Source organism: Arvicanthis niloticus, chromosome 2 (genome assembly GCF_011762505.2).
Source record: "Arvicanthis niloticus isolate mArvNil1 chromosome 2, mArvNil1.pat.X, whole genome shotgun sequence".
NCBI lineage: Eukaryota > Metazoa > Chordata > Mammalia > Rodentia > Muridae > Arvicanthis > Arvicanthis niloticus.
Window position 1 is genome coordinate 146790959 of NC_047659.1, and position 21953 is coordinate 146812911.

Sequence of the window (21953 nt, forward strand, 5' to 3'; positions counted from 1 at the left end):
CCATCTGTCACAAATAAAGCTACTCGCTGGAAACCTTTGTTCCAAACATACAGTTTATTACACATAAAGCAATGCCTCACAATATGGAAATGTGGGCATTAAAGCAATGTACTGCGAAAATGTTTATGGGCAAAAGGAGCTTTAAAAGAAGTCTCTGGAAAATTCTTAGCAAAGTTTTAAAATGGCACTGCATTTTCCAATAGAGTACCATGAGACTGGAAATAGGGGGGACAGAACAAATGAAATAAAGTTTCCAAACCTCTTCTAGTTAAGAACAATTTACCTTCTTCCAATTGCTAAAGGGGCACATTTAAAATGTAAACAAAATAAGTAAACGGCAATGTTTTTCTTTAGTCTCGAGACTCAAGAAATTACCAAGGATGTTAATTTTTTTTATCATGTTAAGAACACATGATGGTGTCGGACAGGTAATTGAAAAATTACTAATTATCAAGATGTCTTCATCCTCAAATGGTCATCCGGACATTAGTGGGTAAGTATTTTGTTTAGATAAATACTCTCACAAAATGTGCTCTCAAAGTCCTTACTGGAGTCCCACCAACTGGAGCCACATCCCTCTCGAGGACTCAGAGCTGAACTCCGGGATGGCGGCATGTGCATGATGCCGCAGGAACGGCGGTTCTCTCCCAGGTCCTGGGTCAGTCCACTCACTTGATCTCCATGGCAGGGCTGCTCTGCAGACTGCCCTGTGGAGGGCAGGTCACCAGGGATTCAGGTCTGGTCAGCTTTAGCCTTCTGCCAGTTTTACCGCAAAACACACTCTCAAATTCCTAAAGTCAAGAAGTGATTGTTAATGCACTGAGTTCAAAGATATGAATACTAAAAGTATAAGAGACTGAAATTAAGAGTCATGTAAACTACTCAAAGTACCGTCATCTAAGGTATCACAAACATGTGCACAACTGTGAGGAGTATGAGAAAACAGGGATCTCTAATCCCCCAGGTAGCAGTTATGCTGTGTGATTTTTTAGATTTTCCAATAAATTCTCAGTGACTGAGCACATTGCCAAAATGGCCTTTTTTGTTGTGGTGGTGGTAATCGTTAGAAGAAATAAAATATACCATTGTCATCATTTGTTAAATGTCCAGGTTGGTGGCTATCTCTTCACACACACTGGAGGATCCCTGGTCAGCCAAGGGCTAGGTGCACTCCCTGAGCTTGCTCTGCATAGACCAAAAGCAGCTCCCTGCCAGCTGCTAGTCTCTGCTCACCCAACTCTCCCTGCCTTTTAAAAGGCCTTAGGTCTAAAGGCTAGGCAAGGCCAGCCCCCTAAAAACAGGGCTGGCCCCAGCGTCACCACATAGCTACCAAATCTGATGACCCAAGCATGAGGGAGACACCTTAGAAAGGCTAATCTAGAAGACACAGGAAAAAGTACTTAACCATTTCCATAACTTTGTGAAATGTAGAATGTGGGAACTCCTACAAGGTAACTGCCCCAGAGAGGAAAGGGACCAATATTTGCATCTCAATTCAAACACACACACAATAGAGACCTGTGAGTGCAGAGGCATGGGGGATGGCCATCTACAAATGAGAGAAAATGGCAGGAAGTATTCTAGCTCCCCAAAGTAAGAAGATAGTGAACTAACCCTGTCTAAGGTTGGGCTCAAGGATATGGGCCTTCAGTGTTCTATTCCCTATTTTTATACATTTAGAAATTAATAAACCTAGGATTTGCATGTTTTCTTTGGTAAATATCTGTATTTACCAAATAAATATATAGTGGTTTCATCACTTGCAAGTTAAAAATTCCAAGATATAAAGTACATTCACTGAACCAGAAGCTTCTTCCAGAATGTCTCTTATCATTCCAAACAGCAAGTCTGTCCTCATTAACCATGGCATCCCACTGCCTGCCCTGATACACACCAGTTTCCATCTGAGTCTGACCTCTCCGGGCACCTCACACTGGTGAACTGGTGACTGGCTTATCTCATTCAGCATGTCAAAGGGTGTCCATAGAGCAGGTGCCAGAACGTCAATCCTTCTCATGGTGGAACACTGCCGTGGGTGTCCATAAAAGATTCTGCTTGTTCACTCTTGTTGAGCACTGCTGCTGTGAATGCTCAGAGCCAAATGTCAGTTTGAGTCTTTTCAATATCCTGGGTTTATACTGTGTGGGAATTGCTGGGTCATGTGGTAATTCTGTTCTGAGAATTGTCATACTGCTCTCAACGGTAACCACACCACATCTTACCAACGGGGCACACACAAGTGTTAGAATCCCTCCAGATCTTTTCCTAACACTGGTTATTTTCTTTCCTAATAATTTGATTGACAGTGGTAACTCAGTGTTTTAGTTTTGTTTCCCAGCACCGGGGATTAAGCCCAGGGCTTTGAAAGTACTCCAATACTAAGTTATATCCTTGGCCCCCAGGAGGGAGATGTTCTAGAAGCCAACGCAGGAAGCCAAGGGATGTCTTGAGGACCCACCTGGGCCCATCTCTAGCTTAACAACACTAGGGGAGCAGCAACTAAAGGCTTCTGGGAATAGACCTGAGAGGAAGGTGGAGTTGAGAGTGTGCTCACGTCCTGTGTTTAATCCCAGCATAAACTGGGTGTGGTGACATATGACTATAATTCTGGCACTTGAGAACTAGAGACAGGAAGACCAGAAGTTCAAAGTCAACCTCAGCTACACAGAGTCTGAGGCCAGCCTGAGCTACACGTGCTATGAGGTCTTGCCTGCTAACTCTAATAAAAAGAAGAGAGAAAAGAAATGTTTACTTTAAATGTACCCATTAGGAATAGACTAGGGGACATAAATTTTAATTCAGGAAGGACAGCAGAAGAATGGGTAATGCAGACTACAATTAAAAAGACAAAACAAAACTAATGCATAAAGAATAAACCAAGGAAGCCGTAGCATGACCCTTAGCAAGGAGCTGCTCAGAACAGTAAACAGGCAATGCAAGCACAGATGAGGACAAAGAGTACAGGGATATTTTGTGTAAGATACTTTATTTTTAGAACAAATCACCATAGTTTTGGCCACTCAAGAGACACACAAGCCACAGGTGGCTGACAGATACTTCTGGTGGCATGTTCTAAAGGAGAAATCCTCTACAATGAACAGCAGTTTCCCTGGGAGTATTTGAAAGGCATGCCTATCTCTTGCTTTCCTGCTGTTGCATCTGTGCCAACCATGCTCCCACAAGGACCTTTGGAAACTCGTAATCATTAAGCTGCATGTCCCAACCCCAGGACCCCTGAATACAGGCTGTGCTGTAGCAAATAGCCCTAGACCAGCCTCAGCAAAAGCGCTAACTGCTAGGTTCTTTATCCACACTGCAGAGCCCATCCAATGCTGCTGGCAGTCTTTCCTCTTCTTAGGAAAGCTGTGTTTATTATATGCTGTATCAACTCCACATTGGACCCCCTCCCCAACATCTGGTGAAGTCCATGGTAGAGAGAGTTCAGCTCCCCAGAGCACCCAGGCAGGGCAATCCCACAGGCTGCATGAATGACACTTACCTGGTATGAGTTTGTTTTGCAGCAGGGGCTGTACTTGGATGAGATCATAAAGGATGCAGTTAAATGAACATTCTCCAACATATACATAATACAGCTTCTGGTTTATGCAAGCCAGAGCATAGGGCACAGCATTACTGGTAGGCAGACAGGCCAAGAGCTGCCAGTTGTCAATGGTAGACAAGACCCTCAGGAGTCTTGCCATGAGAGACTCAGAACCTCTGCAAGAAAGATGGTACTCAAAAAGACTGGGTGCAGTCTTTGCAAGGTGTGTCTTCCCTACCCTGGGAGCAAAAGGCTGAATCTAGACTGGAAAGGATGATGCAGGAATTTTCGACTCAGGAAGGTATACCATTGTCTACCCAAACAGGGGGCACTGCACACAAAAGGCACACTGTCCACCTGCCTAGGCTGCTCAGGTCCAGGATCCCAGATTGAGCCAGGGGCACCCCATAATTAAGGAGAACAGACCTAGAGGACCCCCAGAAGGGTGATATCCTAAAAGCTAGTGCAGAAAGCTAAGGGATGTCTCCAGGACCTGCCTGGGCCCCTGTCTGGCTGAACACTGGGAGGAGCAATGAAAGGCTTCTGAAAGTAGACCTGAGACCTGAGAGGAGGGTTGAGTGGAGAGGGTGTGTAGGGTGTTTGAAGCTAGCAGCAAGCAGAGCAAAGACCAGGGCAGTGCCAATAGGGGACATCAGACTCAGAGTTCCCCAGAACACTAGGAGAAATACAGCAGTTTTTATTCCATTAGGAGAGAAGGCCTGGGGTCAAGCCCTACGTGGCAGGATCGGGTCTGGGAGTAACCAGGTGATGGTGTGACTTCAAAGCAAAGAGGCCTCCCTTGGTGACAAGAGGGAGGGAAAGCAGATGAGCCATGGGATAGCAGTGGGTGTTGTGATGGAGTGAGGAAGAGGGAGACAGAGGGGCTCAGCAGCTTTGAACAGTTGTTGCTGAAGTTGACTTCAGCCACAAATCCATAACAGCCTTTCACATTACAATGAAATGTTAACAGTGACCAGGGAAACAGCCGTGGAGATGGGTATTATTGGGACAAGAAGCAAAATATAAACATTAACAGTGCTAGGTTACAGTGCTCACTAGTGATCCACATGCCAGTCTTGACCATAGTGCTCTGCTCATGTAAGAGTGCACAGAAGGCAAACACTGCAGAACTGAGTGTGAGGCTGGTAAATGCAAGTCACAAAGGTCGGATGTGAAAGCTTCAACCGTGATAACGTGATGCACAGTGGCAAAGGGATGAAAAGACTTCCCACTTCTTCCCCTCACTATACTACTGTATGTCCAGACTTCAAAAGGTCAAAGTCTTAACACTAATCAATGGAGTTCTGATCAACTATTTATTCCAGCTCTTGTATAGTACCACTGTTACCATAGTCACAAGCTCAAGGTTTGTTTTGTTTGTTTGTTTGTTTTTGGTTTTTCGAGACAGGGTTTCTCTGTGTAGCCCTGGCTGTCCTGGAACTCACTCTGTAGACCAGGCTGGCCTCGAACTCAGAAATCCACCTGCCCCGCCTCCCAAGTGCTGGGATTAAAGGCATGCGCCACCATTGCCCGTCCAAGCTCAAGATTTTAAATCTCCTTTGGTTGTCTTTTAAGTATAGACTTAAAAGGGACTTCTCATTGTGCTAAATTTATATGCATCTAGTCTTCTAGATAGAGAGAAAAAGCCACTTCTTCACAGTTTGTAGTCATGCTAAAATCAAGATCAAGCAAGCTTTTGCCCCTTTTGTTCCACAGAAGATTTGTCTTTCCTGAGCTCACCTTAAAAAATGTTCATGCGGGGCTGGAGAGATGGCTCAAGGGTTAAAAGCATTGGCTACAATTCCAGAGGACCCAGGTTCAATTCCCAGTAACCACATGGCAGCTCACAACTGTGTGTAACTCCTGTTCCAGAGGGATCCGACATCCTCACACAGACATATATGCAGTCAAAACACCAATGTACATAAAATAAAAATAAACAAATTATATATAAAAAAAGAATGTTCATGCTTTTAACCCAAAATCTTTTCCCAGGCCTTTACTATGACACAACGGTACGAGTCTACTGCCTTCTCTACTATGTAGATTTCAGTACAGATCACAGTGGTAACTAACACACCTAAAACTTATCTTTTAGATAAGATTCTCATAAGCTTCAACAGCCCTGCAAAACTACAGAGCCCCTGACCTCACAGCTGGTAAGGGTGGCACCTGCGTGTTCCGGGAGAGAGGAACACCAGTCTGACCTGGCGGAAACCCATATGGAGTCACTCCACAAACTGAAGAACTCTGCCAGGACAACCAGGGCACATCTCCATTCCACTCTTTCTGGAAGTCTTCATTCTTCACATGGCTAGCTCCAGCCTTTTCTTCTAGCTCCTTGCCTTCTCTTCTTCCTCCAGGACGGCACTTATCTAACCGATCTTCCGCCCAAAGCTAGCCCACAGACTCTCCACTCCCTCTCCCACCCACCTCCATTGCCCCTTGCCAGCAGGAAGTAGCCAGATCTAATCCAGTACCCCTATACTTAAAAAGGTCGGGATGTTTAGGCTGGAACAAGCTGGGAAACCCTGTCTGCCCTCCTTGCCCCAACCCCACCTGTACTGAAAAACTCAATCAAACTCAATCAAAGAAATGGCTCCAAGAACCAAGTTCCACATTCTTGGCAGCTGTCGCAAGCTCCTCCCCTGATGCTGTCAGCCACCCAAATCCCCACCTAAGTGCTCAGCTCTTGACTATATGTGGGATACGCCAAACCCAGCTGATGGCTGATACGTTAGAAGTCTATAAAACTTCCCCATCCTAGCCTGGGTGCACAACTTCCTCAGCCCTGATCTTTGGGAGCAGCACCCAACAAACCTGTCTTTATCTACTTTCAATCTGGTCTAATCTGGTCTCACTGAGGGAGAGAAAAAGCCCATCACTTAGGTATAAGATGGCATCTGAAATTCACTACAAAAATCATTCAGACACATAAACAACCTGGGAAACTGAGCAGGCCTGGATAGGTTCTTGTGATATCTATGTCTGAAATTTAAAAATTACTATTAATTAAAACTAATTACTATGTCTGAAATTTAAAAAATCACCACCAGTGACCTAACTACAGACCACTGGCCAGATCTCTTCCAACCTCAATGCCACCATAAACAGGGGTGGTGGGATTGTGTTTGCTTAGACTGAGGGGTAGAATCAAACACAGTACATGAGTCATGGCTGGACAATGAGGTGAGAGAAAGAAACTGGATGAACAAAACAAAAACTCAGACAGGTCATTTTAAGAATCCTTACAGAAGCCAGGCAGTCAGTGGTGGCGCACGCCTTTAGTCCCAGCACTTGGGAGGCAGAGGCAGGCAGATTTCAGATTTCTGAGTTCGAGGCCAGCCTGGTCTACAGAGTGAGTTCCAGGTCAGCCAAGGTTACACAGAGAAACCCTGTCTCGAAAAAACAAAAAACAAAAAACCAAAAAAAAAAAAAAAAAAGAATCCTTACAGAAGCCAGACAGTCAGTGGTGGCGCACGCCTTTAGTCCCAGCACTTGGGAGGCAGAGGCAGGCAGATTTCAGATTTCTGAGTTCGAGGCCAGCCTGGTCTACAGAGTGAGTTCCAAGACAGCCAGGGCTACACAGAGAAACCCTGTCTCGAAAAACCAAAAAAAAAAATCCTTACAGAAGCATCAGTAAGACTGGGTATTAGACTCTGTCACCCTCTGCGGAGCTGATATGACAAGACCTGTCTTTTAGAGGCCTGTGTAGAAAAAGTTCTGGATGAAGATAGAAGCCTGTAATTGTGTTCAAAAGGGGTGGGGGTGGGGCTCGGGGTGGGAGGGGAGGTTCAGTTATTAAGAGCACTGGTCGGGGCTGGAGAGTTGGCTCAGAGGTTAAGAGCACTGACTGCTCTTCCAGAGGTCCTGAGTTCAATTCCCAGCAACCACATGGTGGCTCACAACCATCTGTAATGGGATCCAATGCCCTCTTCTGGTGTGTCTGAAGACAGCAACAGTGTACTCATATACATAGAATAAATAAATAAAAATTAAAAAAAAAAAAAAAAAAAGAGTACTGGCTACTCTTCCAGAGGACCCAGGTTCAATTCCCAGCACCAACATAGCTGTTCCCAACCATCATTCCAGTTGTTCCAACCAACTGGAATCCAGTTCCAGGAGATCAAAAGCCCTCTTCTGGCCTCCATGGGAACCACAGTCACAGACAGTTCACAGACACACATGCAGGCAGAATATTCATACACATAAAATTTTAAAAATGTTTAGTTAAATGTGTGCATGGATGAAGTAACAGCACATCAGCTGAGGGTTAGGTAACGGCACACAGGTATTCTTGGCCCTACACATGCTTGCAGTGGTCATCTACCTACATCATATCTCATCTGCCAGTACCTCTGCATCTCCATTAGGGGCTGGCCAGACATAAAAACTCAACATGCCCAGCCCAAGAAGGGCTGCAAGCCATCCCTAAACCTTTCCACGGTGTCCCACACTCAGCACCCCCAGCACTGCTGAGTATTGCTGGCTATTCCTTCCCCTGCCCTCGGGCCAAATCTGTCTCCAGAGCTACAGCTGCAGCCTCCTACCAGAACCCAGTAGCAAGTAATGAATATGAAATGTGGTCTGACCATGTATCTTCTGGATCAAAAATCCTTCCTGGGGTTCTGGTTCTCAGGAAGACGCTAGAACTGCTGCACTCTGGGCTGCCAAGCCTATGTTCCCTCCAAGCCTAGAAGTGCAGCTGCAGACACTGCTCTCTCCTCAGCCATGACATGTATCAATCCCACTTGAAAACCTGGGGAACTGCAGCTTTACGCCCCGCACATCCTGATTAAAATCCAAAGCTCCTCTGCAGTCCTACTGACCCACCAGGGCTTCCACCTCATGGCAGACTCTGACTGGCACTCACTGCCTACTGTCTCCTGTTTCCCCTCCTCTTCACCAGGTCCCTAGAATCTGGAGTAGGTGCCTATTACATTACATCTGCTGAGTGAACACTCATTACTGAGTCCTAAAGAAAAGGAATATACATGCAAATAAGAGGCAGAAAGTTCTATGGAAATAATCAAACCTGAGTATGCTCAGGCCAATGATCTCATCCAGAAACCATCTACAAGTTCAGTGAGACAAAGTCTCAGAAACAGCATAGAAACATTATGGTCTTTCCCCACAGAAAAGGACATGAATTTGTTTTCCAATACCAAATGTTCAGCCCTGAAAACATATATACAAATAATATTATACAGATTGAGTTATACTTAGGAATTTATATATTTTACACACACACACATATACATTCACATACATACATATATACATATGCATGTAAAAATTAGTAAAAAAAAATAAAAAATAAAAAAAAAGAGGCCATGAATTTGAGAGAGAACAAGGAGGGATATATAAGAGGGTTTAGAAGGAAAGGTAAAGGGAAAAATATAATTATGTTATAATCTCAAAAAGAAAAAAATCCTTAGTTTTAAAAGCCTCAACATTAAGATTTTATTTCAAAAATTATAAACACTTTTTTGGACTGGATTATATCAACAATTTACCACAAATAGGTACACAAGGCCAAACACTAAGTCTTTTTAACAAATAGTAAAGCTTTATTGTAAGACAGACCAGCAGTCTATTCTAGCAATAATGTTATAAATAACCATAAAGATCCGATTAGAGTAAGCACCGCTCTACCTGCACTCCAGGTGTACTTAAGAAAAGCCCAGCAATAATACATTGTACAGATGTAAATGGCACTTAGACACAAGTGACAGAAAGAACAAAAGACAAGAATGGTAAGGTGCAGTTCAGTGTGGCTGGATCCCTGGAGGCCTCTGAGGTGCCCTTGCCGAGGCTCCAGGTCTGCTGTGTCACCTGAGCCTATTTCCAACACACTCCTGCTGGGCTCCACACAACACACTCCTGCTGGGCTCCACACAACACACTCCTGCTGGGCTCCACACAACACACAACGTGGCACAAATCAGTACTCAGTGTGATGTCTACTCTTGCTTGTCAACTTGACTACATCTAGAATTAAGTGAACCCAAGCATTTGGGCACATCTGTGAGGGATTTTTTTCCTTAACTAAATCGTTTGAGGTGGGAAGATCCACCCTTAATCTGGGCCACACCTTCTGCTTGTTGCCTATATAAAAGACTTGGAAGAAGGAAGTACTCACTCTCGCTTCCAAGTCTATGTCTTCACTGGCATTACAGCCTATTTCTTCAGGATTCCAGTGTGTACTGAAGACAAGCTGAAACCTCACCAGCTGAAAAACGACTGGAACGTTGGACCTTCTGTTGGTAGGTAGCCAGTGTAGGACTAGTTGGACCACAGCCTGTAAGCCATTCTAATAAATCCCCCTTACATATGTCTATATAAGATTATACACACATTCATTCTATAAGTTTGTTCCTCTAGAAAACCCTGAGTAATACAGACTTTGGTACCAGAAGTGGTTCTGGAGCAACAGAAGTCTAAGGTGGATTTTTAAAGTATCTGGAATAGGCTTCTCAATTAGCTAACATCTAAAGTTACTGAAGCCATAGGGGCACCAGCATACTTGAAGACCTTTAGTATTCCCCTTTCCTTGTGCCAAACCTCTAGTGTTGAAGATGTTGCTACTTAGTTGGATAAATCACTGAAGTCTTTCCTGGAAGCTCAGAGAGCACTGAAAACCCACGGTGTGAACTTAAGGAGGCAAAGGCATTGGATTGTCCTGACTCACCAATTCTAAGAGGAAACAGATGTAATGATTCTGTATATAAAACTTTCGACAGACATTCGCCGGGCAGTGGTGGCGTACACCTTTAATCCCAGCACTTGGGAGGCAGAGGCAGGCGGATTTCTGAGTTCGAGGCCAGCCTGGTCTACAGAGTGAGTTCCAGGACAGCCAGGGCTACACAGAGAAACCCTGTCTCAAAAAACAAACAAAAACAAACAAACAAAAAAAAACCCTTTCGACAATTTGTGGAAAAATTAGGGAAATGAAGATGCTGGTTGCTTGCTCCTAACATCTCTGGATAAATTGACAAAGGAAAAGATGAGCTCTGTGAGAAATTAACCAACTTCTAACTTCTCAGAATACAGTGGAGGAGAACAATGAACTTAGTGATAAAATTGACTGGCTTCATGTGCACATAAACAATCTAAAGGTTTCTATGTGTGCCCTGGAAGAGAATTTTCTCTCCAGCAGCCACAGAGCTCAAGTTGCAGGAAATCAAATCGAAGTCCTCATTATAAGGTTGGCTGAATCATGGCAAAAAAAAAAAAAAAAAAAAATCAAGCCTCAGAGGGTGTCCCCGATTAAAGTAAGGGCATTAATTGGAAAAGAATGGGACCCTGTAACCTGGGATAGGGATGTGTGGGAAGAACCTACTGAAGCTGAGAATGTTGAACCCTCAGACTCTCAAGGGTTTAGCTCATCCAAAGAAGCAGTCTCTGCCCTCCGAAGAAGATAAACTCACACCTCAACTCCTGAAAAGATTGTCTTTTCCATGTTTGACTGAGGAAATTAATTGTTCATTGTATGCTAAACCAGCAGCGACTATGTCTCAAGGAAATGCCAGGCAAGACAATACTGATGTCCCTCAGGGCCACCAGCAGCTGCCTCTAGATCTATAACCAGACTTAAGACTAAGCAGGTTCTTAGAGGAGAGAGAGAGTGAAGTCCACAGGGAGGCGGGCTACAGTACTGGAGAGTATAATCAGTTTGCTAGTTCATTCCAGCAGATGTCTGGGGACTGCATGTGAGACTGGATTTTGAAGAAGTGGGATAATAGTGGATAGTTTATTGGATAAGGTTGAGTTTATTGATAGGGGCCCTCTGAGTGAAAATTCTAGGTTTAATGTGGCAGGACTTGGAGATACCTGATATCCCTTGGCTTAGTGCTGATAAAAGAATTTTAAGGGTCAGGGAGATTGCAATTTTAGAGTGCACATGCTGTGTAAAACCTAATTCTCTACAGTGGAAGGTCCAGAAGGCGCGCCCTTCACTAATGGACAATGGTGAGGGCAGCAGCAGCTGGAATAGCGCTTTCCCTTGTACCAGACCTTAGTGTTGATGCTGCTGCTCAGGTGGTACATTAAGTGCAATGGGTTTGAGGAACAGGAAGTAACAGCAGCCAGGTGGCAGCACTGAATCGCCAAAGGCAGGGTAACCACAGTTACCAAAACGGGAGACGTGGACAAAACAATGTCCATAATGGCCTGACTTGTAATGGTCAGCACAGGCCTTTGGTACTGGCTAATCAATCATAGTGTTCCTAGGCATGAAATAGGCAAGAAACATACTACATTTTTGTTTGATCTACCTAAGTGGAAAAATTCCCAAATGAAAGGCTATATTAGATTGTGGCAAAATGGACTCTTGGCTCATGAATCAATTTCCAAACATGAACCACTTTGCTGACCCAGAACCTCTTGAATGAAGGATGACCAGGTTCCCTTGATGAAGGACCTTGATAAAATAGGTGCCTGAGTTTTACTGTCAGCCTTTTTTCAGTCCTTCCCTAGACAGACTTATATAGCCTTTTACAAGGGTACAGTGGAGGAAATACAGAATAGGTAGTAGAGGAAGCTGGTTATAAATACTAGCTAAGGCCATGTGACCAGTTGCAGAAATGAGGATTATAATTGACATGAGGTTTTTTGTCATATTTTGTTTAAAATGTTTGTAGAAATATTTGTGTTTTCTTTTCCTGATTTATCATGTAATATAAAATCAATTATAAGAATATCAGTGGTTATCATATTTAAGTTTGAAATACTAAAAGGATGTCCTTCAAGGGACATTATCACCAATTCTAAATTTATAATGTGTTTGTGGTTGTATTAGGAACTTATATCATGGTAGGTGTAATTATGACATGGTTAAATATGTAATGCTTTTGCAATTGTATTTGGGAATAGTTGTATCATGTTAGGAGTAATTATGACCTGGTTATTGTTTCATCAGGAAATTAAGCATGACGTAAGGAGATATGATTGTATGGTGAGTTGACATGAGGTGGACTTGTGATGCTGTTCTTGGTTGTCAACTTGACTACATCTGGAATTAACTAAAACCCAAGCAGCTGGGTACATCTGTAAGGTTTTTTTTTTTTTTTTTTTTTTTTTTTTTTTTTCCCCTTAAGTAAATCATTTCAAGTGGGAAGACCCATTTTTAATCCGAATCCTTTGAGGTGGGAATATCCACCTTTAATATGGGCTAGCCTTCTGCTGGCAGCCTACATAAAGTACATGGAAGGTAGGAGACTTGCTCTTTGCCTGCTTGCTCTGGCTGGCAATTCCATTTCTTCACTGGCATTAGAGCCTACTTCTTTTGGATTCTAGTGTGTGCTGAAGATTCTTGGGCCTTCCACCGGTAAACACCATTGTTGTATTAGCCAGACCACAGCCTGTAAACCATTCTAATAAATCCCTCTTTTTTTTTTTTCTGCCAGTTCTGATCCTCTAGAAAACCCTAATACACCAGGGCTTCACTTACTTCTCTAAGACCTTATTATTAAGACAAAGGCTACAGATTATGACCACCAGAATTCTAAGACCAAAACCTGGCACTGGGGTCTCCTAATCACAGCACAAAACCAACCCATAATTGCTCTCTTTCTTCCACTACATCCCAGGGCTAAGCCACCTCCCAAACCAAGCTGTCCTAGCAAAACCAGGAGGGCTGGCCAGCTATTACAGCCCACATGTGAAAAGAAAGGAACAGAGTGTCAGCAGTTCCCCAAGGAACCAGAAGTGTGTGGGCACTGAAGGCTTAATCTCGTCTAGTTAAACACACCACAAAAATCTAATAATTTTCCATCTGAACCAGAAGCCCATACTCCTGATTTGGCATTTATCTGCACCCCCACACGGACATCTTTTTTGCTATTCTTGCTTCCGTTTCTTTCACAGCTTTCTTTCTTTTTTTTTTTTTTCCTTCCCTGGGGCTTCACGAACACTAAGGAAAGTACTCTGCCACTAAACTACATCTGCTGTCCTTACTGAGTTCTGAGAGGAAAACACCATGCCCTGAAGGCTGTTCAGACCCAACATAATAGACAACAGTGCACAACAGGTACAATTTGTTATTTGACAATTGACACTCGACAGTCATATATTTCATAAACAATCTGGGTTGTGACTATGACTTCAGTAAGTAATATCAACATGGAGAACTCCCTTCATATTGACTTCACATCTGACCTCAGAGCCCAGGAAACCCAGTGCAGTCTAGGAAGAGGAGTCAGAGGTGACACTGACAACTAAAACAGAAACTCTCCAGCTCTGCCCCCTGCTCAGTCACCACATCAAGGAAATCCCCATCTTCACTGAGCAAACTCAGGAATACCGAAGTCCACCTCATGAATACTCACCTTTTTAAGAGAATCCCCATGTCTTTCCTGAATGTACTTCAGGAATGCTGTAGTCCACTGAAGGGTTGTTGCTTTATCTGTCTCCGCATTGCAGAATGGGACTAAAAGATTCAGCTCATCACAGCAAATGCGGATTCTGCGCCTGCAGTCAAAATCCACAGTAATCATACAGGGCGGCTGGTGAAGTGCAGGAGCTACAGAGTTCATCGTTCACTCAAAGAAAGCAGAATGCATGGAGCTGCCCTCTGAGGGCCAGGAGGCAGGAGACGTGCCCCACCCGGAAGCCTCGGGTGAGCCGCTGAGCACTGAGGCTATTGCTGCCCATGATCCCCAGAGCACCTGCAATGCCTGATGACCTCTGGGTCCCTATACTTTCTCTATTTACTTCTCATGGCCCAGTTCTCTGTATCTGGGATGACTGCAAATATCTGAACTCAGAATCAAAATTCTGTGTGCACTTTTTTGGGGGGTAAATTTTTTTTCATTGTTTTCTTTTTCTTTTCTTGCAGTGCTGGGCACTGAACTCAGAGCCACATTGTTATTCAGGAATCATGACTTGTTTACCATGTATAGATACATGTACTCAGGTACATGCATAGCTTTCAAAATGAGTGGGACATGATGATACACGCCTCTAATACAGCACCTCAAAGTGAGGCAGAAGAAATCATAAATTCAAGGCCAGCCTGGGCTATGTAATAAGACTCTGTTTTATAAAAACAAATTTGCACCCCCCCCTTTTTTTGTTTTTTTTTTTGTTTTTTTCGAGACAGGGTTTCTCTGTATAGCCCTGGCTGTCCTGGAACTCACTCTGTAGACCAGGCTGGCTTCGAACTCAGAAATCTGCCTGCCTCTGCCTCCCAAATGCTGGGACTGAAGACGTGTGCCACCACTGTCCGGCCTCCTCCCCTTTTTTAAAAAGAGAATTTAGTGCTTGGGCTGGGGATGAAACTCAGTGGTAGGATGCTTGCCTACTATCTATACCCTGGATACTCACCTACTATCTACTATATACACCCTGGGTGCTCGCCTACCATCTACTATATACACCCTGGGTGCTCGCCTACTATCTACTATATACACCCTGGATGCTCGCCTACTATCTACTATATACACCCTGGGTGCTCGCCTACTATCTACTATATACACCCTGGATGCTCGCCTACTATCTACTATATACACCCTGGGTGCTCGCCTACTATCTACTATATACACCCTGGATGCTCGCCTACTATCTATACCCTGGGTGCTCGCCTACTATCTATACCCTGGATACTCGCCTACTATCTACTATCTATACCCTGGGTGCTTGCCTATTATCTACTATATACATCCTGGGTGCTCACCTACTATCTATACCCTGGATACTCACCTACTATCTACTATATACACCCTGGGTGCTCGCCTACTATCTACTATATACACCCTGGGGTCCTGGCTTCCATCACCATCACTGAAAAAAAAAAACTTCTTGAGAGAATTGTCACACCCTGTTTTAAGCTTTACATATCACATCCAGTAATAAAGCCCTTGCTGTGCTGACACTAACAGTTAAACAAAGCTAGAGTCAAATGGTAACTGGCACTCACTGGATGTGCTCTGGCTTCTGGTTGAGAGCCCAAACTCCTTCCCTGTGAGCCCAGGTCATTCTGACCTCAAGACTGTGAAAGGTAGCAACCTTGTCCTACAGATAAGAAACCTCAAGAAACACTGAACTCATTAGAAGCCATTAAACAGGGAGCTGTTGAGAACTCAACAGAGCAGCGAGGTGCTCATTCATCACAGTGACATCAGGGTGATTTACAATTCACAGGAGGCTAAGGGAAGTCCCTCAGGTAGAACATGACCTGTGACAGATAGAACAAGAAAAATGCCTGGGCTGCAGAAGGAAACCTTGCCTCAAAGATAACAATGGGGCTGGAGAGACACTCAGCAGTTAAGAGCATGTTTTGCAGAAGACTCAAATTTGATCACCACACCCACATAGTGGTTCCCAACCATCTGTAATCACAGTTCCAGGATCTTCACAGCAGCACCAGGTACATATATGATGCATATACATACATGTAGACAAAACACTCATACACATTAAAAAGTATATAGATCTTAAATTTAAAGAGAGAGAGAGAGAGAGAACACAGCTGGAGAGAAGGCCCAGGGGCTAGCTGTTCTTCCAGAGGACCCAGGTTCAATTCCTAGCACCCACATCCATAATTCTAGACTCAGTTAGAATCTAGTGCCCTCTTCTGGCCTCCACAGGCATACAAGTAGTATACAGACATACACCCAGGCAAAACACCGTATCAAAAAAAAAAAAAAAAAAAAAAAAATTACAAGCCGGGCGGTGGTGGCACATGCCTTTAATCCCAGCACTTGGGAGGCAGAGGCAGGTGGACTTCTGAGTTTGAGGCCAGCCTGGTCTACAGAGTGAGTTCCAGGACAGCCAGGGCTACACAGAGAAACCCTGTCTCGAAAAAACAACAACAACAACAAAAATTACATAAAAATAAAGGAGAAAGGATCTACCCAGTTTTAATACATCCCTCTAAAAAGCAATAAATCACCTTGGCTCAACATTTAATCCTCTATAGTATCTCATTATATACTATTATTTAGGGCTGGAGAGATGGCTCAGCAGGTAAGAGCATTGGCTGTTCTTCCAGAGGACATGGGTTCAATTCCCAGTACCCACATAACAGCTCACAATTGTCTGTAACTCTTGTTCTAGGTAATCTGACACCCTCATTCAGCCATACATGCAGGCAAAACACCAATGTACATAAAATAAAAATAAATAAACACTATTATTACTGAGTTAAAAATAAACATGATATAATCACAAGTAACCAAATTGATTATTATTATTATTGAATATCATAATAAAAACCCAACTTCATCAGGTCAGTGGTGGCGCACACCTCCTGCCCTCAGGAGGAAGAAGCAGGTACATTTCTGTGGGTTGGAGGCCAGCCTAGTCTACAGAGCTGGTTCCATGACAACCAGGGCTACACATCTCAAACAAAACAACCCCAACTTCAACAGAGAAAACTTTGCAGCCTTTATACTACCCTGAGGAGCACAAATAAAACTCAGGCAAACTCATTTCAGTAACAGTTTTAACCTCCTCTTTCACAACATTCTTTTTTTCTTTTCTTTCTTTTTTCCTTTGTTGGACGCAGTGTCTTGTTAGACTGGGTTAGAATTCACTATATATCCCAGACTGTCCTCAAACTTGAGGCTCTCCAACCTCATCCGGGCAGTGGTGCCTCCTGAGTACTACAGTCACAAATGCATGCCACCACACCCGACGTGACCAACAAAACAAAGCCAAGTCATCTACTGTGCAGCCAACCTCAAGGCCAATACGCTCCTTAAGAGCCTGAAGACAAGGCTGGCCTTTCACTAGTGTCTGGGAACTTGGGCTTGGGGAGATTAGTGAGGAGCAGCCCACAGGACCTCACTTGTGCAAGGAACATGGCTCACACTAACAGCCTGGTATTTAGAGTGTTAGACTATCATGTAATGGCCACCAGTATAGTCTCTGGTGAGCCTCCTGTCTGACGGCCTCATCAGTGGTTTCGGAGCATGCCCTCAGAGTAATCAATTAGGAGGTCTATGCCACTGTAGTAAGTCAGAACATGAGCCTACAAGAGACCACAGAGTCGAGGAGCTCCGAAGCCTCCCTCCAAACAGAGGGTGACTACCACAAAAGTGAGCAAGTCTCAAACAACTGCATGCGTGGAGCTGACAGCCCATCGCTGCATTACCTTCTGTCTCGTTCCATTCGGTTATGCCTCTCCCGACGCTGAGACCTTCCTCCCTGGGCTCCACTCTGCGTCTGCTCCCCCAGGTTTGACTGTGAGGACTCTGAAGACTGCCAGGTGCCCTGTGAGGCTGAAGAGCCTTCGCCCACATTCTGAATCTCTCCCAGGGCTCGTCGCTCCACGCTTGGGTCCAGCTGTCGAACTCTACTCCGATTCCTCTTATTGATCGCTTGTTTACATAGCGCTTCTTCTTTGCAAAACAAGAAAAAAGTGGTCATTTAGTTTTTTTTATTCTTAACTTATTGCCATTAATGTTGAATATCTTTGGCATCTTGTTGGGTTTGTTTTTCTGACCAAGAGTCTCATGAAGCCCAGTTTGCCTTAACTCACAATGTAACTGAGGATAGGTATCTGTAAATTCCTGATCCTTCGAAGCACTGGAACTACAGGTGTGCGCCATTCTGTTTTGGGTTGGCTTTTTCCCCATGTGTGTCTGTATGTGATTTCCCATTCACATCCATGCTTTGCATTTCAATCCAATATTCTAACACTATCAAGTAGGAATTAAAGAAATGAGAAGCTGTGATGTCAGAGACTCTGAGCAGTGAGCTCCCATCCTACAGCATACTGCACACTTTGATTGAAATGCCCTCTGAGTGCCATGCACCAACACAACTACACCAGTGTCTCCCTTTTTTTATCTGGAGCTCAGGCCATAAGTGCTCTACCAGTGAACTAAAACCCCCATTACTCCCTTTTTGTTAACAGTTGTTATTATCCATGAATATACAAAGACATTATTTTCTTTTTCTAGAACTCAGGCTGGAAAAGAATGTATTATATATTTTTACCAAAAAATATTTTCTTCATATCTAATTATTCTAATATGAAAATTGATACTTTACCTCACATGAGAACAAAACTTAAGTGGTTCATAGTTAAATATGCTCTCAGGCTAAAGTGATTCCACAAAAAAAGAAGAAAAAAAATCACAGCTTTTTACTTTATTGTGCACATAGAAAAGAAATAAGTCAAATTCAATCAAACAAAATAAAGGGGCAGGTAACAGCCTCTCCCACAAGTTACAGAAAACCAAGGATCCTCAACATTAATTCTGGATAACATCTCAAGAGAGACAGAGAAAAGAATTCACCAGCTCTAGTGCTTTCTCCCTTGGCCTCCATAGCAGGCACAAGGCCCATCTTAATGTCCATCTATCTATACGCTGCTTTCTAAGAGACCTTCTGCTAAGCCCTGCCACTCCCATGACACAGTGCTTTTCTTTCTCTTTTGAGCTCTCAGCTGATTTCAGTCCCCATCATCACTCACAAAGTATAAAATAAAATAAGCTACAGACGGGGCAGTGGTGGCATGCATGTTTAATCCCATGGGCACCGGTGGTGCACATCTATAATCCCGGAACTCCAGAAGCAAAGGTAGGTGGATCTCAGAGTTCCAGGCTGGCCTGTTCTGTGTCGGTAGAGCTACACAGAGAAACCCTGTTCCAAAAAGTGAAGCAGAACAAACAACAGCCATATTAGTGCCTTCAGTGCCTAAGGCACTGAAAGCTGTCTGTCTTCACTCTACTATTAAGAAAAAGCTCCTAAATTCAAAATGTCCAAATTTGGGTCAACTCTGATGTTTAAACCTCAGAAGTCTTCAAAGAGATTACTGAGAATAAGGAGTGCAGGGTGAACCACTAAGATTTCTTACCTCTCCTGGCTCCACCCACCAAAGCCCCTACAGCTACAGTTTACCCGGAATACACTTACCTCCCACTTTAATCCAAACCTGCTCCGGCAAGGCTTTGTTTCTACTACCTCCTGTCTGTTTGGTGGACTCAATCTCTTGCTGGTAACAGAAAGAAAATGCTCTAGGCAGTCCAATATCCTGGTGCTTGGCAGCTTCCAGTATAGAGCATGAGTTACTAGAACTCTGGAAAAAATTAATATGAATTTTATCAATATCAGCTCTTTACAGAACAAGTAAAATGCACTCAACAGAACTATGCTCAAGCCTACTGAAAAACTTTTCTTTCGCCTTTAAAAAAAGATTTTAACTGTGTATCTGTGTGAGTTTGTGCACATGTCTGTAGGTATTCCCCCTAAAGCGGAAGCTAACAGGCAGCTGTGAGATGGGAACTGACCTAGGATCCTACGCTAGAATACTACTCATTCTTAACAACGGAGCCGTATCTCCAGCCCTTTTTACTAGGTTTCTTAATACCTCCTAACAATATGAATATTTCAACCTAAAAAGGTCACCAAGAGGTTCTTAGAAACCCTGGGACCAGACCACACTAACTCACACTAACTCACGAGGTCTACATTTAACACAATGAGGCAGCTCTACCTGCGTCTGTGCAAGGCTGGCATTCCCACCAGTGGAGCAGGCACTTGTAAACAGTGGGTAGGTGAACTGCAAAGCAGTCGTGGCAGCAGCAGTTTTATTTTTCACTAAGGTCGTACATTTGTTTTGTTGCTGGTGAAGAGGAACATTCATTAATTCAGATGGATGTCGAATAAGAGTTACCAAACTGCCAAGACAAAAGAAAACCCAGAAACCTGAGGAATAAGTGGCAGAGAGGCTCCCAAAACATTGCCATCACCCATTCTACCACTAACAGGTCATGTTAGACTCTGCCCTGTTTCTCAAATGGTCCTGGACATGGCCGAATGATCTACTAGCCAATGGCCAGTGAAGTCCATTGCCTCCTCACTACCTGCAGCACTCCCTGATACAAATCTGTCATCCTTAAAATCTGGCAAGGATGGGCAAGACCAGGGCAGCCAGAGTGAAAAACTGCAGAGTCAGTGTCTTCAACAGCTACCTGAGAGGACACTTAAGTGCACCAGGAGCTGCTCATATTTCAGCTTAATCTTAAAACTCTGTCCTTTCCCCACCACAAGTCCACATCTGTAAGCCTCTATCCCAAATCTGCTTTGGGAGACTGGAGCAGCTTCCCATGTCACTCAGGAGAGAGACGGGAGCAAAGGGAACAGTTCCCAGGACGGACGAGTCCTCTCCTTTTTGGGGTGCAGAGACAGACCAAAGGTTCACAACCTCCAAGGTACTCCTTAGAATTGACACTCAGCACTTGTATAGAGTGCACCTTCCAGATCAGCTTCAGGTGAGTCAGAGCAGACCAGCCTGAGACCTATATCTAGTACCCAGACTGCCTGCCCCTTTACACCGACCTCGCAAATATAAGGCCTGCTCTGGCCCTTCTGGCCACAGAGACACCGCAAATAGCCCTGCTGACCCGGTCCAGGTATCCTCCCCGATCCAACAGGTGGCCCTGATGGAGCCCTTCGGGTATGGACCCAGACCCAGCAGGTGCCATCAGCCCACACCAGCTCTGTGATCAAACCCCTCCTGCCCCACGGCCCCGCGCCTGCGCCCCGCACGCACTTGTTGAGCGCCACGCCCGACTCGGCGGGCTCGGCACCGCGCGGCGCAGGCGGCTCGGCCGGCATACTGTTGAAGCGGTCCTCCAGACGGACGCGTACGGTCGGCTTGGCCCGGGCCTCGGGTGCGCCGTCGGGCCCCGCGCCGCCTGCGCCTTCCTTGGCCGCGCCATCCGCCCGCGTCCGCGTCCCGTCCGCACCGCCAGGAGTCTTCTCCGCCGCGCCCGCCTCGCCCAGCAGCATCATACGCAGCTCCTGGAAGTCGACGTGGCCCAGGCACGGCGCGTCGGCCGCCAGCGGCGGGCACAGCACTGGGTACACGGGCGGCGCCGGCGCCAGCGAGCCCGCAGCGCCCGAGCCCGCGCCCGGGCCGGCCAGCAGCGCGGAGCCCAGGCGCGCCTCGAGCTCGCCGTCCGCCGCCTCCATGTGCGAATAGAGGATGTGCTGCAGCTGCGTGTACTCCACTTCCGTCATCTCCACCAGGCTCAGGTCGGTGGTCGTGAAGCTCAGCCCCGGCTCTCCCAGCGCCGCGTCCCCGCCGCCCGCGCCCTCGGGGCCCGCCTCGCCGCCCGTCGCGCCCGCCTCAGGCGGCGGCTCCCGCGGCCCGGGGCCCGACATGCCGGCGCGGCGCGGCCCAACGGCGGGGCGCGGGCGCGGGGACGGCGACGCAGACGCGGGCGGGCGGCGAGGCGGGGTCGCGGCCTCCGCAGACGACGCGCCGGCCACCGCGGGCGCGCCGTTGGGGGAGGGAAACCGCTGAGCACCGCAGGAGCAGTGCGCCTGCGCAGTCCCGCCCACAACGGTAACCCCACCCCTTTTGGGCCACGCCCCTCCGTTACCCGCCGCCCCCCAGCCAACTGCCCGCCCGCTTGCCCCGCCCCCGCGCCCCCCCCAAGTGGCCTGGGTGTGCTGC

General features: G+C 45.6%; 1 protein-coding gene across 2 annotated transcripts; it reads right to left on the minus strand.

Moving 5' to 3' along the window:
• Positions 1–35: 35 nt before the first annotated feature.
• Positions 36–21658, minus strand: Tcfl5 (transcription factor like 5). Of its 2 annotated transcripts, none has more exons than XM_034496389.2 (6): positions 21045–21658; positions 19986–20169; positions 19406–19568; positions 17637–17880; positions 13870–14011; positions 36–791 (listed from the first exon to the last, which is right to left on the minus strand). In XM_034496389.2, exons 1-6 carry the CDS (start codon positions 21656–21658, stop codon positions 669–671), a joined length of 1470 nt encoding a protein of 489 aa, XP_034352280.1. In that variant the 3' UTR covers positions 36–668. The 2 variants fall into 2 exon arrangements, with proteins under 2 accessions (XP_034352280.1, XP_034352279.1); XM_034496388.2 differs by having other exon boundaries at positions 17637–17883.
• Between the last annotated feature and the right edge of the window lie 295 nt (positions 21659–21953).

Coding starts and splice junctions, on each gene's coding strand:
- Tcfl5 (XM_034496388.2), bottom strand. CDS start 21,658: ATGTCGGGCCCCGGGCCGCGGGAGCCGCCGCCTGAGGCGGGCGCGACG. Junction 14,012..17,636: donor CGAATGGAACGAGACAGAAG/GTAATGCAGCGA, acceptor TTTTGACTGCAG/GCGCAGAATCCGCATTTGCT. Junction 792..13,869: donor ATGGGGATTCTCTTAAAAAG/GTGAGTATTCAT, acceptor TCTTGACTTTAG/GAATTTGAGAGTGTGTTTTG.